The sequence below is a fragment of the Cyprinus carpio genome, chromosome B14, assembly GCF_018340385.1.
Source record: "Cyprinus carpio isolate SPL01 chromosome B14, ASM1834038v1, whole genome shotgun sequence".
Lineage (NCBI taxonomy): Eukaryota > Metazoa > Chordata > Actinopteri > Cypriniformes > Cyprinidae > Cyprinus > Cyprinus carpio.
Genome location: NC_056610.1, coordinates 6257020 through 6271978, shown reverse-complemented (window position 1 = coordinate 6271978; position 14959 = coordinate 6257020). Strand labels below are relative to the sequence as shown.

The 14959-nt window shown below is 39.1% G+C and overlaps 1 protein-coding gene and 1 pseudogene across 1 annotated transcript; both read left to right on the top strand.

Annotated features, from left to right (window-relative positions):
• Positions 1-1506: 1506 nt before the first annotated feature.
• Positions 1507-7989, top strand: LOC122139580 (annotated as a pseudogene).
• Positions 7990-11212: 3223 nt separating this feature from the next.
• On the top strand, positions 11213-14642 carry tmsb1 (thymosin beta 1). Its single transcript, XM_019083833.2, has 3 exons — positions 11213-11349; positions 12880-12989; positions 14354-14642. The coding sequence occupies exons 2-3, from the start codon at positions 12890-12892 to the stop codon at positions 14392-14394; spliced, it is 141 nt and encodes a 46-aa protein (XP_018939378.1). The 5' UTR covers positions 11213-11349; positions 12880-12889; the 3' UTR covers positions 14395-14642.
• The last annotated feature ends 317 nt before the right edge of the window (positions 14643-14959 follow it).

The following is a 14959-nucleotide window of genomic DNA, read 5'->3' as shown; positions in this document are numbered from 1 at the left end:
GGAAAACACTTAATGTGTAATTTAAAGCGTTGCATTCTTAAGGTCCTGATATACTTCAAACGAAATCGAAGAATAAACTGATATTATGTAATTTCGGACAAAATCAGACCAAAACAAAGTTTGTTTTGACCAAAGCGAACTTTCTGGGGGACTTTGTTTTGGCTCCTAAACACCTTTGAGCTTCCACTGGTCCGTGGTGATTACGCAATCAGTCGGTGTGTTCTGAAACTCCACCTTCTTTTTTGAACGAAGTTGTTTTGAGTTTTTTTTTAAACAGCTGGTTCGTTTCTCAATCAGTGGAGGTCAGGCAAGAGAACAACATCTCTTATCACTAGCAACATAAATACACTGTGTCGAATCGCTGAGCTGCACAGATATATCCAAACCCCTTACGATCGTTAGCGGAGAGACTTTAAAGATTCAGAGAAAGTATTAATTCCTAGAAAGAAATTGTAACGAAGCTTTGTGTCGATGACCCGGAGTTATGCAAAAAGCGACATAGAGAAACATCAGATGCAAGTTTTCCAAAGCCATGAAAAGAATGAAAGAAAAGAGTAAAGCTATAAGGTAGCAAGTACCAAATACATGTGTTTCAAATAAATGATACACCATACTCCTGCTGCTGGTGTTCTTTCAGTAAGCGAATTTAAAGGGTAGCTACAATAAATGAAATGCCAAAAGAACATACAATAATAAACATTTGTTCTTATCAAACCATGACACCACATAAAATATAAAAAGGTGTAAGAATTTATCCAATTTAATCAAATAAATGAACACTGATAAAATAAAGTAACAAACAGGTTTGTGTTATTGAGATGACTCCAGTATTTGTTCCCCATCATGCTAAAGTTTTCAGACTATGAGACATTCACACTTCCCATAAAGGACTGATTATGGTTCTTTTGTATTGCAAACATGATACTTGACTCTGAACTGCTGCTAATCATTATTCTTTTGTCTATAATATTCTGACCATTGGTGCCCATCTCACACCTAGATTGCCTACTATTGCAAATTTTCATGTGTTTAGGTGTGGGTTTAGGGGATTCCACGCGAGTCATGTTTACATTAATCTACACCCGCCTCAATGTTGGAAAACAGTATACCGTCACTCAAGCGTTTTTTTTAATACTTATAATGGTTTTCTATGGGAGGAAAACGCTTAACGCGTAATTAAAAGCGTTGCATTCTTATTCTGGACTCATCTGCTCATCTGTACATTATATGCTTTGTTAAAAGTGTGTTTACTGAGTTTGGCCATTCAGAAAACATCTTTAATAAGCCACATTAAGTGTTTTCCTTAAAATGGTTTTCTATGAGAGGAACATGCTTGAAGCGTAATTAGGTAAAATATAATTGTCAAGACAAACTTTGATGTTGGCATAAGAAAGCCTAGGCTGAAAATTTCATTATACACACAATAAAAGTTTAGACAGACAGACAGACAGACAGACAGACAGACAGATAGATAGATAGATAGATAGAGGCGGAGTTGGAATCGCTTTAGAAGAGGCGTGTCTGTGACGTCACGCGCGTCACGTGCAGAATCCACTATGGCGGAAAGGTAGTGGCGACTCACACTTTCCCGGTAAAATCAACCTCGGACAGCAGATATCTGCGGGATTCACCATTCTCCGGCTCACGCGCAGACATCCCATCTCCTCGTGCACTCCCTCTGATCTCCGCGGAGCTGACAGAAACATGCCTAACATCAAGATCTTCAGCGGCAGCTCGCACCAGGACCTGTCTCAGAAGGTCGCGGACCGTCTCGGGCTGGAGCTGGGGAAAGTGGTGACCAAAAAGTTCAGCAACCAAGAGACGTGGTGAGTCATCTCTGCAAAAATCATCTGAGCGTGTTTTAGCTCTGTACTTAACATGTGTTCCTGTAGGTCAGTGGTAGAGCAAAAGATTGTGTGTTTAATTCCCAGGGAACACACACACGTTACTGATAAAATATGTATAGCCTGAATGCACTGTAAGTCGCGTCTGCTAAATGCATACATTTAATGTTGAAGCGCCGTTTTTTTCCGCGCGCCGCTGGGAGTTGTAGTTCAGACGGTGGCTGCCAGCGCTCCACGTGGGTTTCAGAAAAACTACAACTCCCAGAAGGCTGTGCATCTGCACGCGAGGCGACGTCTATTTGCTTCATTTTGGACGTACGTTTTGTGTAATATTGCCATTAAATAGCATTTGAAAACGCAAAAGGTTACAGATTACAAGTTACTCTATTTAAAATATAACGAGTAGTGTAGCTATTTCAATTACTCTATTAATGAAACTTTTTACATTTGATTACTAATAAATGTTTTCAACTGTTAATCATTTTCACACATTTAGGGCAGGCAGGGTTATATAATAATAATAGTAATAATAATAATATAGATTATTATAATTTAATTTTAAAGCACAGCCACCACAAAATCAGACTTTAGCAGCTCGTCTTACTTTGAGATCATTCTGAGGTTAAAAACAGATGTAAAATCTTAACAAGAAAGTGTGTAATAACTATGATATGATATTGAAATCACATCTTTGCATAGTTATGACCGGCATCTAACAATGCCTTGAAACAAACAAAAAAAGTTAATATTAAAAAATAAAGCATGTACATAAACCCAAATAGGAAATAAAGCAGTTATGGAATAAGCATGTGTCCCAAACTCCTGAAACATTGGTGGCTCATATTTTAGAGCAGCCGATGCATTTTGGGATAGAAATCGATCTGTATGTGTGTGAAAATATTCAGATGTAACCCTCTTTATAATCGTTAACATTCTCATAAGTGACTGTAATTCAATCACACATTTGTCTCATTAACTGTAACTGATTACAGCTGCTGTTATTCTGTGATTAAACTATATAATTGTGTTACATGTAACTACAGTAGCTCAGGTGTAAGAAGCTCCTTAGCCATGAGCGTATTCGAATTGTTTGTGCAGCGTGGAGATCGGAGAGAGCGTGCGTGGAGAGGATGTGTACATAGTCCAGAGCGGCTGTGGAGAAATCAACGATAACCTCATGGAGCTTCTGATTATGATCAACGCCTGCAAAATCGCATCGGCCTCCCGGGTCACAGCGGTCATCCCCTGCTTCCCTTACGCCCGGCAGGACAAGAAGGACAAGGTGGGCTGTCTGTCTCCTAAACGAAGGCTGTGTCGCTGTCCGTCAGTCACAGTGACAGCAGGAGAGTTTCTGTGCGAGCAGGTGCTGTGCATCATTGTTTTGTTCTTTCACTCATTTTCTGCAGAGTCGGGCGCCTATCTCTGCCAAGCTGGTGGCAAATATGCTGTCGGTTTCTGGTGCTGACCACATCATAACCATGGACCTGCATGCATCTCAGATACAGGTGGGTTTCACAGCACACACACAGACACACACACACACAGACACACACTCAGACACACAGCACACACACACACACACACACACACACACACACACTCACACACGCACACACACACACACACACACTCACACACTCACACTCACACTCACACACACACTCACACGCACACTGTTTTAGAACAAAATGTGCTGATTACTCTGCAAACATGACTTGTTTTTCTTGATGGTGTAGAGTGAGAATAACAGGAGGGGGGGAGGGGTGCAGTCTTTGTCAGTTTTTTACCTACATCTTAGAGCTGTATGATTCTGGATAAGTTGGGAAGGAATTATTTTTTTTTGTCTCAAATAGAGATCACGATTCTAAAAAATAATGTGTGACAATATTATCCCTGCAGTCTGTTTAAAATTGTTCAATTAATTTGAATGCATTAACCATTTTACTAAATATGTACTTAAATATATTTAAAAAAAAAATTATTTAATATTAAAATTATTAAAAAGTAGTTTGAAAGAATGATTCAGTGACTCACTCGAATACTTGTTTCATTAATGAATGAATCAGTGTGTTTCAGTGGTTCTCAACCTTTTTTCCCAGCGGGCCGCACTATGGTCCAAGTCTATAGTCTCGCGGGCCGCACGCATATCATTTACATATTACGTCACCAATACAAACCAACCTGATTTATAATATTATAGCCTAAATATTATGATATCTAATCGATTACATTAATTGAAATAAATAAATAATTCTACTCCCCATAAATAAAACACCTGATGCTGTCGGGAGCTGACCAATTTTGTGAAATTCGGCTCGAAAGGAGTAACAGCAAAGGAGTAATGAAGTTGCGATTGTAAAGCCTGTGTTATATTTCTGCTTGAGCAACCTGGTGTTCTGTCGATTTGTCCTACGCGGTCAGATTTTCCTACCTCTCATTAAAACAGTGGTACAGTAGTACAATTCGACAACGAAAAATGCTGTCGATAAAATTATGGTTTATTAACATCTACACATACCATAACCCTAAACCTACCCTTAGAGTAATGCAAATACAGTAATTGTGTTATATTCGCGGCCAGAGCGGACACGGACTTCTTCCATTAATTCCGCTCTGCAACAAACATGTGAACAAACAATTGCCCAGAATTATTGCACATCTGGCTGTCTTTACATTCTTTTATTGATGGATTGCACAGGTTCGAGTAGCAATGGGCTTCTTCACACTGCCTGCACATGTGCGATTGTGCTTTTGAAGCCTACTGACCACGCGCACCTGTCCGCGCGGTCATAACAAATGGGGGGCACGCGGTCTTCCGCTCAGACCATGGCGATTTTTACGTCACGCCTACCTAGCGGACTCGCGGACGCGCGCACGGGAGCATGTCTTGACGCGCGACATTGCAGAAAATGTGCGTTCACAAATGTAGCCTATGTTGAACCAAATATGGAAAGAACTTTCGAATTTAATAATATGAGGTTCTCTCCAGAGATGTTTTGCCACATTTCTTCAATTAAGGATGATTGCTACGTAGTATGGGTGTTTCCTTTTGCCTGAACTTCTTCAAGTGAGTTGCGGAGCAAACCGAAAATCCAGCACTCTCCTTCACTACTGCGACTAATCTTGTTTGTATGTGTTCATTCGCTGGCATTTTCCACATTTCTTTTTTTTTTTCTCTTAAAAACAAATTTGTCTGTTCTGATGCTCAATTTTACCGAACTAATGGCTGTTGATGAATATTTGAATTGAATTCTGCCAAAGTGCATGTTTGTATGTGTTCGTTAAATGCGGAACGTGTGAGTAGGTCTGCTCATGTCTGAAGATAATATATGAAAAACAAAATAATTTCACATAAAAAACATTAGGCTTTAGCTTATATTTCTTTAGTACATTTTTAAATTAATCGAAAAAATAAAATTAATTGTAAAACTGAAAAAAAATAAAATTAATTGTAAAACTGAAAAAAAAAATTCATTGTTTTCAGCATGGTGGGCCGCATTTGAATTCGTGACGGGCCACATGCGGCCCGCGGGTTGAGAACCACTGGCGTGTTTGAACAAATCTCTTGAATGAATGATTCAATGACAAACTCATTTTTAACAGTCACCTCTCGCCTCCTAGTGGCGAAATGATGCAATCTACACAAACATTATTTGAAGCGCTGTTTTTTCCTCAAAAGATGCCTTGTTCTATTTTGACCTCGGAGTTGCTGCTTTCCTCCTCCAGGGTTTCTTTGACATTCCGGTGGACAACTTGTATGCCGAGCCTGCCGTTTTGAAGTGGATCAAGGAGAACATCCCCGAGTGGAAGAACTGCACGATCGTGTCTCCTGACGCTGGAGGAGCCAAGAGGTCTGCGGGCGTCTGCTTCACTGCCTGTTTAGTGTGTGTGGTGCCTGACCCCTGAGCTCTGTTTCTCCATCGACAGGGTCACCTCCATCGCAGACAGGCTCAATGTCGACTTCGCCCTCATTCACAAAGAGAGGAAGAAGGCCAATGAGGTGGACCGCATGGTTCTGGTGGGAGATGTGAGAGACCGGGTGGCCATACTGGTGGATGATATGGCGGACACCTGCGGCACCGTCTGCCACGCTGTTGATAAGTGAGATGCTAATGACAATAATAATAAAGTGTGCTATCTCGTGTGTTGCTGTTTGAGTTATTAATAAGGTGTGATATTTTGTGTGTGTGTGTGTGTTTGTGTGTGTGTGTGTCTCTCTCTCTCTGTGTGTGTGTGTGTGTTTGTGTTTTTTTCGATCCTCACCCACGGCATCTTCTCTGGACCAGCCATTTCACGCATCAACAACGCCTGCTTTGAGGCTGTAGTGGTGACCAACACGATTCCTCAGGAGGAGAAGATGAAGCACTGTCCCAAAATACAGGTTTGTCCCGCCACAAAGCTTGTGTTCAGCTGTGTCTGCACTGGAGCAGCATTACAGTGAAGAGAATGGAGTCCAATAACAGCTAAAGTATTTAGTTACTTTTTTTTTATTCATTTTTTAAGGTGTTTTACACAGGAGATGCATTTTATTTTCCCTAAAGGCCTAAAGTAACACTTTAAAGACAATATATTACTTTTTTACTACTTTAATAATGTGTTATTTTTGTATTATTTTAAATTAAACATTGAAGGAGTGCGTTTTGTAGAAAAAAGCAGTTTATTTTCTTTAGAAATCGTATAAATGTATGCAGCGGTGAGGAGTAAAAGAGACCCAGTACTGGTACAAATACTCAAGCTGGGGTAATATGTTTTGCATGATACCAAAAATTAATACTTGTTCCTTGTTCGTGAAAAAGTTTGTGCATTTTTCAGTGTATTTTGATGAAAAATTCTAGTGGAAGTAAATATATTAATATCATTTTTTAAAATATAATATAAATGCACTAATTGTCTCTAAATTGGACGCTCAGTTTAATAAATATTATGGAAAAGTTGGCAAGCTGTATATTATAATTACAATTATTCTTTTAGTCCCAGCAGCAGGGGCACATTTTACCCCAAATACCATACTTGTGTGTGTATATAACTGAATTATTGAAAACTGTTGATTTAATATCCTTGAACAAAATCATTGAAGAGACCTTTGTCTCAAAAAATAGTCAATAAATGTTATCAACACTTAAACTCTTAATGAGAATCATTTATAAATCTGCTGCTGTCAACAAAAAGAAGCATTGAGGGCTTCCTGTGGGTTTACGCCAAAATAAAAGCTCCATCAACATTAATAAACGTTAGTATTGTAATCATACTGTTGTTCTGTAAAATAAAATAAAGTAAGACAGTGATAATAATGATGATAATTACAACAGCTGTATTATTATAACACTCACACAGTGTTTAATCTGTGATAGAGTTGAATCTGTGGGAAGTGAAATATTTTCTAATGTTTTAAAGAAGTCTCTTCTGCTCAGCATTTAAAAATACACGCCTGAGTCAAATCAAATCACAGAATCAGCTTCAAGAAACACAGTCCAGAGGTTTCGAGGAGGATGCAGTCTAGAAAACAGAAGCCCGAGTGACGTGTGAGAGAGGTGTCTTCTTCCTTTGGCACGGTGTGATGCAGACTTCTTTCCTCTCTGCAGGTCATCGACATTTCCATGATCCTCGCCGAGGCCATCCGCAGGACCCACAACGGCGAGTCCGTGTCGTATCTCTTCAGTCACGTCCCTTTGTAACGTAACACAGCAGCTCCCTCGTTCATCAGCCCTGAAGACCCCCGAGGCAGACTCTGTTACACTTCCACAGCTCTCACAGCCGCGTCTGTTTATTCACATGCGCTTGGGTTCATTCCTGTGCTTGAGAAGGTGAAGTCACGTGATGAAGAGCTGGAGAAAGACAGTCACACACACACACACTTTATTTTGAGCTCGACTCAAGCGGTTTTATCATGTGCTCTGTGCAGGCTGCACCTAACAGCAGATCCTTAACAAACATCTCTGGTTTTATTTCACGTTTGTTTTTCATTGATGTTTTTAATAACTCTATATATGAACATTTCTATAAAAAAAAAAAATTTTGGTTACGTTATGCCATTCTGATTACCCTCGGATTCCTCCTCTGTGTTGATTTCATTGATATGCTTGATTTGAATCATTTGTATTTCAGAAAACTATGCTCAATTCAATATTAAACTGCTTTGGCTTTATCTTGTGTTTGCGTTCTTGAAACATTTGCATTGTTATAATTCATATATTCTTATTTTAAATGCATCCTGCTAAAAAGAGATTAATTATCTGCAAACAAACGTTGCTTTTGTTAATCTGTTAGGAAAGTAATTTGTGGAAGTGAAACAAACATTAAATTTACAGAGGAGTCTGTTTTCAGCGTTAGGATTTATAAAAAATTAAGGTAACATTTCATGACCTTTAGGTCTTTTGGAGATCACATATTTCTTTGCAAACTGATTATACTAAACTATATCAAAATAAATAATCAGCTAGAGTAAATGTATGCAGTTTTGTACTAAACTCTATTTGATTATATCCTGTGGCTCCCTCTGCTGGACAGCAGTGATATGATCATTCCCACTGAAAATCAGGAACCTCATCTTTTCCCCAGAAGGACTCGTTCTCCATATGTTTTGATAAGTTTGGACTTTGTGCAGAAAAGATATGGGTATATTAGTCATAATAGGCCACACCTAACAAATCCGTCAGATCATGTCTGCAACAACAGATCCAAATACTTTTGAGAACTCTCTTCCAGCTTGGTCTAGTGCTGACGTGCAATGAGTTACAAAACAGGGTTCTTAACACAATAGAGTAGTTATGTTATCTTATACATACACGATGTTTAATGCATGTTTGCAGTTGTCAGTGAAAATGTGAAGTAGCTTATCACCTTGTGGCCTGATTTCACAAAATTTGACACACACTTGTTTTCATATGATATACAAATATGTCCATTTTCATACTGACAGGACATTCGGAATTTATTAGCTGCTGAAAATCGGCTGCTGGACACCATGATTTATTGATTGATTTGTTTTTTGTTTTGTTTTTTTATAGTGGAGTCATATTAGAAGATGTGTCGCCTACCAAAGACTCCTATAGATGCAATTTTAATTCAACTTGGCGAGCATCCGCAGAATGTCATGTGTGTAATAATACATTTGTTTACATGAGTGTTTTAAGTAAACATACTAAACCATTGCTATCCACTTTATTTCGCAAATGCATAACTGAGCTATTTTCCATGAATGTGTGAGACATCAGCAGATGTTGGTGAATAACTGAAAGAAGAAAAAAACAAAGAGCAGTAAACAGTAAACCTAGCTGCGCTACAAACCAGCTCTGTGTTTCCCAAAAGCTTCGCAAGCCTAAGTTGATCGTAGCTCCATTGGTGACAATGCTTAAGCTTACAATGCTTTTGGGAAACACAGGCTAGTGTGTTTATGATTATCTTAATAAACTAAAAGCAATGTGATAAATACTAGTTTGCTGGCTCTGGAGGGTTTGGGTGCAGGGCATCCGAGCGCGTGCAGAACGTCCTGCAGAACTGCAGGAATGACTCCAGCTTTTCTGCATTAAGAAGCATACTGCACAAGCTAGCGTCGAGGCTGTTAGCGTCAGGATGCTGCACTGCCTTCGTGCTCATACTGGTCTATGCCTTGAGGAGCAGCCTGTATTTTGGGCTGAAGGACCCCATGTCTGAGACTTTCCGGGCTGGTGGCTAGTGTCCTCCTTTATTACTGCTGTGTTGAACTCTCTGTGCTGGTGGCTAACATGCAGGGCCAGGTGGACGGAGGAGGCGGAGGGGTTTGGGCCGCTGTGGAGGATCAGTGGTCATCTTCTGCTCCTGCATCACCACTGTCCTATACGACCAGCTGAAGAGGTGCTCCAGATGATCACCTAAACCTCCAGAAGGGCTCAGGTTAACACTCAGCGCTGCTTAATGGATTTCAGTTCAGCATTTACTGCATCACCAATCTGCTGGTGTGTTCACGACAGTGAAGACGTATGCTGTATGTGTGCTGTATAGCCGATGTTAAGCAATGAAGCCGTGCACTTGCTCAGTTCTATTAAAATGTGAAACAATCCATATGCAGTTAAGAGAAAACACCTGCTTTGGTTTTTCTCAAATACTTTTTTTCTTTTTTCTAGAGTCTGTGAAACCTTGTGTTAATTTAGTTTTGAGCTGTTTGTATTGTTTTTAATAAATAATAATGACACATATTTCACTTAAAGGACGTCAAAATGAGTTTGTTTCTTCATCAGGTTTGGAGAAATGTAGCACTGCATCAGTGTCTCATCAATGGATGCTCTGCAGTGAATGGGTGCCGTCAGAATGAGAGTCCAAACAGCTGATAAAAACATCACAATAATACACAAGTAATCCACAGCACTCCAGTCCATCAGTGAACATCTGGAGAAGACAAAAGATGAAACAAATCCAGCGTTAAGATGAGTCCATGATAGGAGTCTACAATCCAGTGAAAAAGTGCATCTGCTGTTGTCTCTCACATCAAAATCCAGACACAAAGAGCTGTTTTGGCTTGTAATCAGTGCTTGATTTCTCTCTTGATTCAGACCAGAACACTTTTCACTGGAGGAAGTGTTATTATGGATTATGGACTCGTATTTTAGCCGGAAGCAACAGTTTGAAGATGAAAACATCTTAGTGATGAATTTAGCTTTTACAAACATGCAGCTTTTGGATGTTAACTGCTGGGCTGGAGTGCTGTGGATTATTGTGATGTTTTTATCAGCTGTTGGGACTCTCATTCTGACGGCACCCATTCACTGCAGAGCATCCATCACTGAGACACTGATGCAATGCTACATTTCTCCAAATCTGATGAAGAAACAAACTCATCCTGATCTTGGAAAGCCTGAGGGTGAGAACATTTCCAGCAAATGTTTATTTTTGGGTGTACTATTCCTTTATATTATATTGAAAATATGTGATTTTCTACTTTTTATGTAGATCAAATCAAGTTTTGGTTTAATTTCGAATAAACAAGATGCAAAATAATGTCTTGTAATTTTTCCAGCAGCAAAGTGACTTAATTTAAATTAAAAGAGGGCTTTCTCTGTTTTGCATATTAAAAGTATTATTTCGGATTTTGCATCAGTTCCTGAAGGTTAATCGCCACAAGATGCCGCTGCTGCTAGATCCACTGCCTTAATAGGTAGAAAATATACTTCAACATTTTTATATCCAGTCTGTGACTTCAACTGCAAGACTTAATATAATACGATGTCTCTCTCGTCCTCTAGAAACGCGTCACGTTTTTCACTGTAACGTTAGTTTATAAGAATTCTCACTCTCTTCACACTCGGTCACCGTTACTTCACTGCACCGCAGGTTCGTCCAATCACAATGCAGAAGCGCTGCGCCTTTATCCAATCCGAATGCAGTAGTGAGAGCTTGAACCAATCAGAGCGAGCGGATTACATCCGTGCTGTTGTGCAACGGTGTGTATTTAAAGCAGCTGCCCACCTTGAGCAGCACAGAGATTGAGTCCAGCCTATCTAGTGTACTACAGTCCCGAGGCCAGCGCCAGGTGAGGCTCTTTAAATACACCCAATCATAGGTTTATTTAATCTGGGAAAGAGATTCTGCACTGCTGTACCGTCTCATGTCATATTATTTTGCATACGGTTCCAGATACTTTTAATTTTAGTCTAAATGAAGACGGACGTTTCTCTTTAAAAGTATGCAGGAACATTATCCAATTGCAAAGTTGATACAATATGCGTTTACATTTCATTATACATTTAACACGTGTAGTAATACGAAGGGAAAAATCAAAGCAGGACAGCATATGTCTGTGCTCACCTGTCAGTGCAGTATGCAGTGTACTTAATTAGCGTACTAGTCTGTGGCGTCGTCGAGCTATTTGCGGTGTGTGTGTGTGTGTGTGTGTGTGTGCCTATGGTTTGCGCAGTCTGTCATTTATTCTTATGGCGCATTAATGCGTTATACACAGTTTAAAATACGCAGACGCGGCAAAGCGTCGATTGGAACGTTTCAAACATTCAAATGTTTCAAGTATGTAGCAATGTTGCAAAATCCCAGAGATTTGGCGCGAGTCACGTTGGGTGTGGTGAAGACATGAGGAATTGATCGTGGTCATATAAAACATCGGCAGATGCAGTGATCATGTGCACACTGCCCTACTAAGATCATTTCTTCTTTGTTTACTGTATTTGTATTTGCATAAGACTGTTCTGATATTCTGTTCAACGGAGACTAATGTGAGAAGACGTTCAGTGCATGAATAATTTGATTTGCTAAACTGAAATGTTTTCAAAGTTACTGTGTTCACGTATCTCTCTCTCTTTTTAAAAAAAATGAGATCTGATAATTAGTTGCAAGAAAAAAGTAAATATGATCTGGCCCTTAAAACTATTCAAGGTATTCAGTCCTGTTGAGTGGTGACTTGAGTACAAGAGTTAATTCAGAATATTTAGTGTTGCTAAGACACCGTGGTTACTTTAATGAGAAACTGTCTGTTTACTTGATAGAGCTGCACTGGGTGATTTTGTGGAATGACTTCCTCTTGTTTTGCAGATCTCTCTGTAACTTCAGCGTTATGCTGACTTTATCTGTCAAACACTCCAGCGCACTCGTGGTTTCTACAGTTATGCAAAAAGCGAGGAAAGCAACCCATTTGAGTAGAGTGTAATTTTAGGCCAGTGATTTTCCTGCAGCTCTGGCTGATAAGGGCTTACATAAACACACACCTGAGGACAGGGTGTGTCGACGTGTCCATACAGTCACCAAAACTTCAGCTCACACCTTTGAGGAAACGGGTCCTGGGTAGTTACACACACTTCTGCTTTTCAGAATGTGGTTTAGCCGCGATCGAGACGCCGTTTGCATGGTTTGCCAGCTCTGTGTGAGAAAGAGTCGAAGAGCAAAAGAATCACAAGTACTGTCCAAACACACATCTGGATTGAGCGTTATTGCATAAGAATACCAACAAGTTGAGTTTTGATTCACAAATAGTTTTATTGAGGATGATATCAAGCAAACATCGCATGTAGAGACGGACACTGCCTTTAACTTTCAATGACTTGAATCCTCACAGACTCTCCAAAATGAGCGACAACCCTGTGAAAGAAGAAGTGCAGCAGTTCGACAAGAAATGTCTAAAGAAGACGAACACGGCGGAGAAGAACACTCTGCCCACTAAAGAAGGTGAGCGGGTTTGGCTGCCTCTCCCGCATGATTCATTGTTTGCAGCTCACCCTTGCACAGTCTTGTGCCAGTCTGACACGGCAAAGCAAACACACACACACACACACACACACACACACACACACACACACACACACACTTCAGAGATAAGACCATCCTCGTTTCTTCACCTGAGCTAAAACAAAGGACAAAGGAACTGATCACAAAGAAAGCTAGTTATGGATTGTAAGCTTCAGGAATATTATATTATTATATTATTACATAATATTGATGTAACACTTCTCCGTACAGGTGTGAAATGTAACTGCAGGGAATGAGAAGATCAGATCCAGGCACACTCCAGCACATAAGACTTAGATTTATCCTTTCTGCAAGCATTGCCTTTGATATTTAAATTCAGCAGGGTTCATTCAAATGAAACCACAAAAAAAAAAAAAAAAAAAGAAAATAAACGCTAACTGAAATCAAATTATTTCAGCTATTTGCCAAGGCAACATTTCTCCTTGTAATTTAGTTTAAGGTCAAGGTCACGGTATTTTATTAGTACCTGAAGGTCAGTTTGTTGTGCAGACAAGAGATTAAGCAATTCATAAGACATACAATACTATAAATATTAAAACATAAAAAAGCCATGACAATGAGTCTAACTTTATGTACTTAAACAACTAAATAAAAATATATATAAAAACTATTTTTTTTTTATATACTAAAAATATAAATGTGTTTTTATAAATTTTTTTAATGTGAAGAGAATATATAAATTTTTTTTATATATATGCATAAAACCTGTAATATCTCAGTCATACTAAAATAACACTAGTCTTCAGGACCCAGATGCTCAGACCCAAATCACCAGATGGATCAAAAATATTCATTTAAAAAGGTTTTATATTTTGATCATGTGTGTGTTTTTCTCGTGTGTTAGTAGATGTGTTAATGTTGTCTGTAATAATTATTCTATTGTTTTCTATGCACTGTTGTAGTACAGAAACATCTTCTACCACAGGTTTGTTTTGTATGTGTGTGTCATTTGTTTTTCTCGTGCAGTGGAGGTAATTCAGTAGACAGTATTTACATCTCAATTTGCATGTACAGTTTCCTCAAAGAAAAAAGATAGACAGATAAATAAACAAACAAACAGGGAAATAGCTCACATATCTGGATGCGCTGGCATTGTAATGGTAATGTAATATAACTCACGCTCTCTAACAGTGCTCAGCTGCTCAATAACGAGACGTTCCAGAGGACTGCAGCTAACAAACACTCTCCCAATCTGGTTTTTAATAACGTGAATGTGACTTGTTATACTGGTTCATAATGCAGTCTGGTATATCTCTGACGGATCTCGTGTGTTGTGTTCACAGATATCGATCAGGAGAAGAAGGCTGCAGAGGGGGGCAAATGAAAGCAGGCCGCGCCGCTCTCGCTCCTGCACATCAACAATCATTAGGCATTTTTAAAAGCATGTGAACTGCAGAATCATGTATGTAATTGGAACCGTGGATATTTTCGATCTTCTGATCATGTGTGAATTCGAGAGATTATGATGATGTGGCAGTAAAAGAGCACATTTCTGTATCTGTCATCAGTCTGGTGCCATTCAAATAACATGTGAGATGATATTTTTGTTTAATAAAAACTTTCTTAACTGTGTCCAGATGTTTTACGACCATTGCTTTATGAAAAATCATCTTAGTAGTGGTTTATTGAAAAAGAATTCTTTTTAGTGTGCAGTAGTTGTTAATAGTTCAGAAGCATTATAATGTTCAAATGCTTTTAATGCAGTTATGTTTCAGCTAATACAGTAACACAAGCAGTGCAGGGTGAACGACACGCTTAACTTTAACACTTAGAGGTTTGTTTGAAACATTATCCAATCTTGGAACAGTATTAGTGATGCATGATTTAGCAAACAATTAATCACAGGCAACACTGATTTGTGAAACATGAATATAGTGGGGAAAACAATT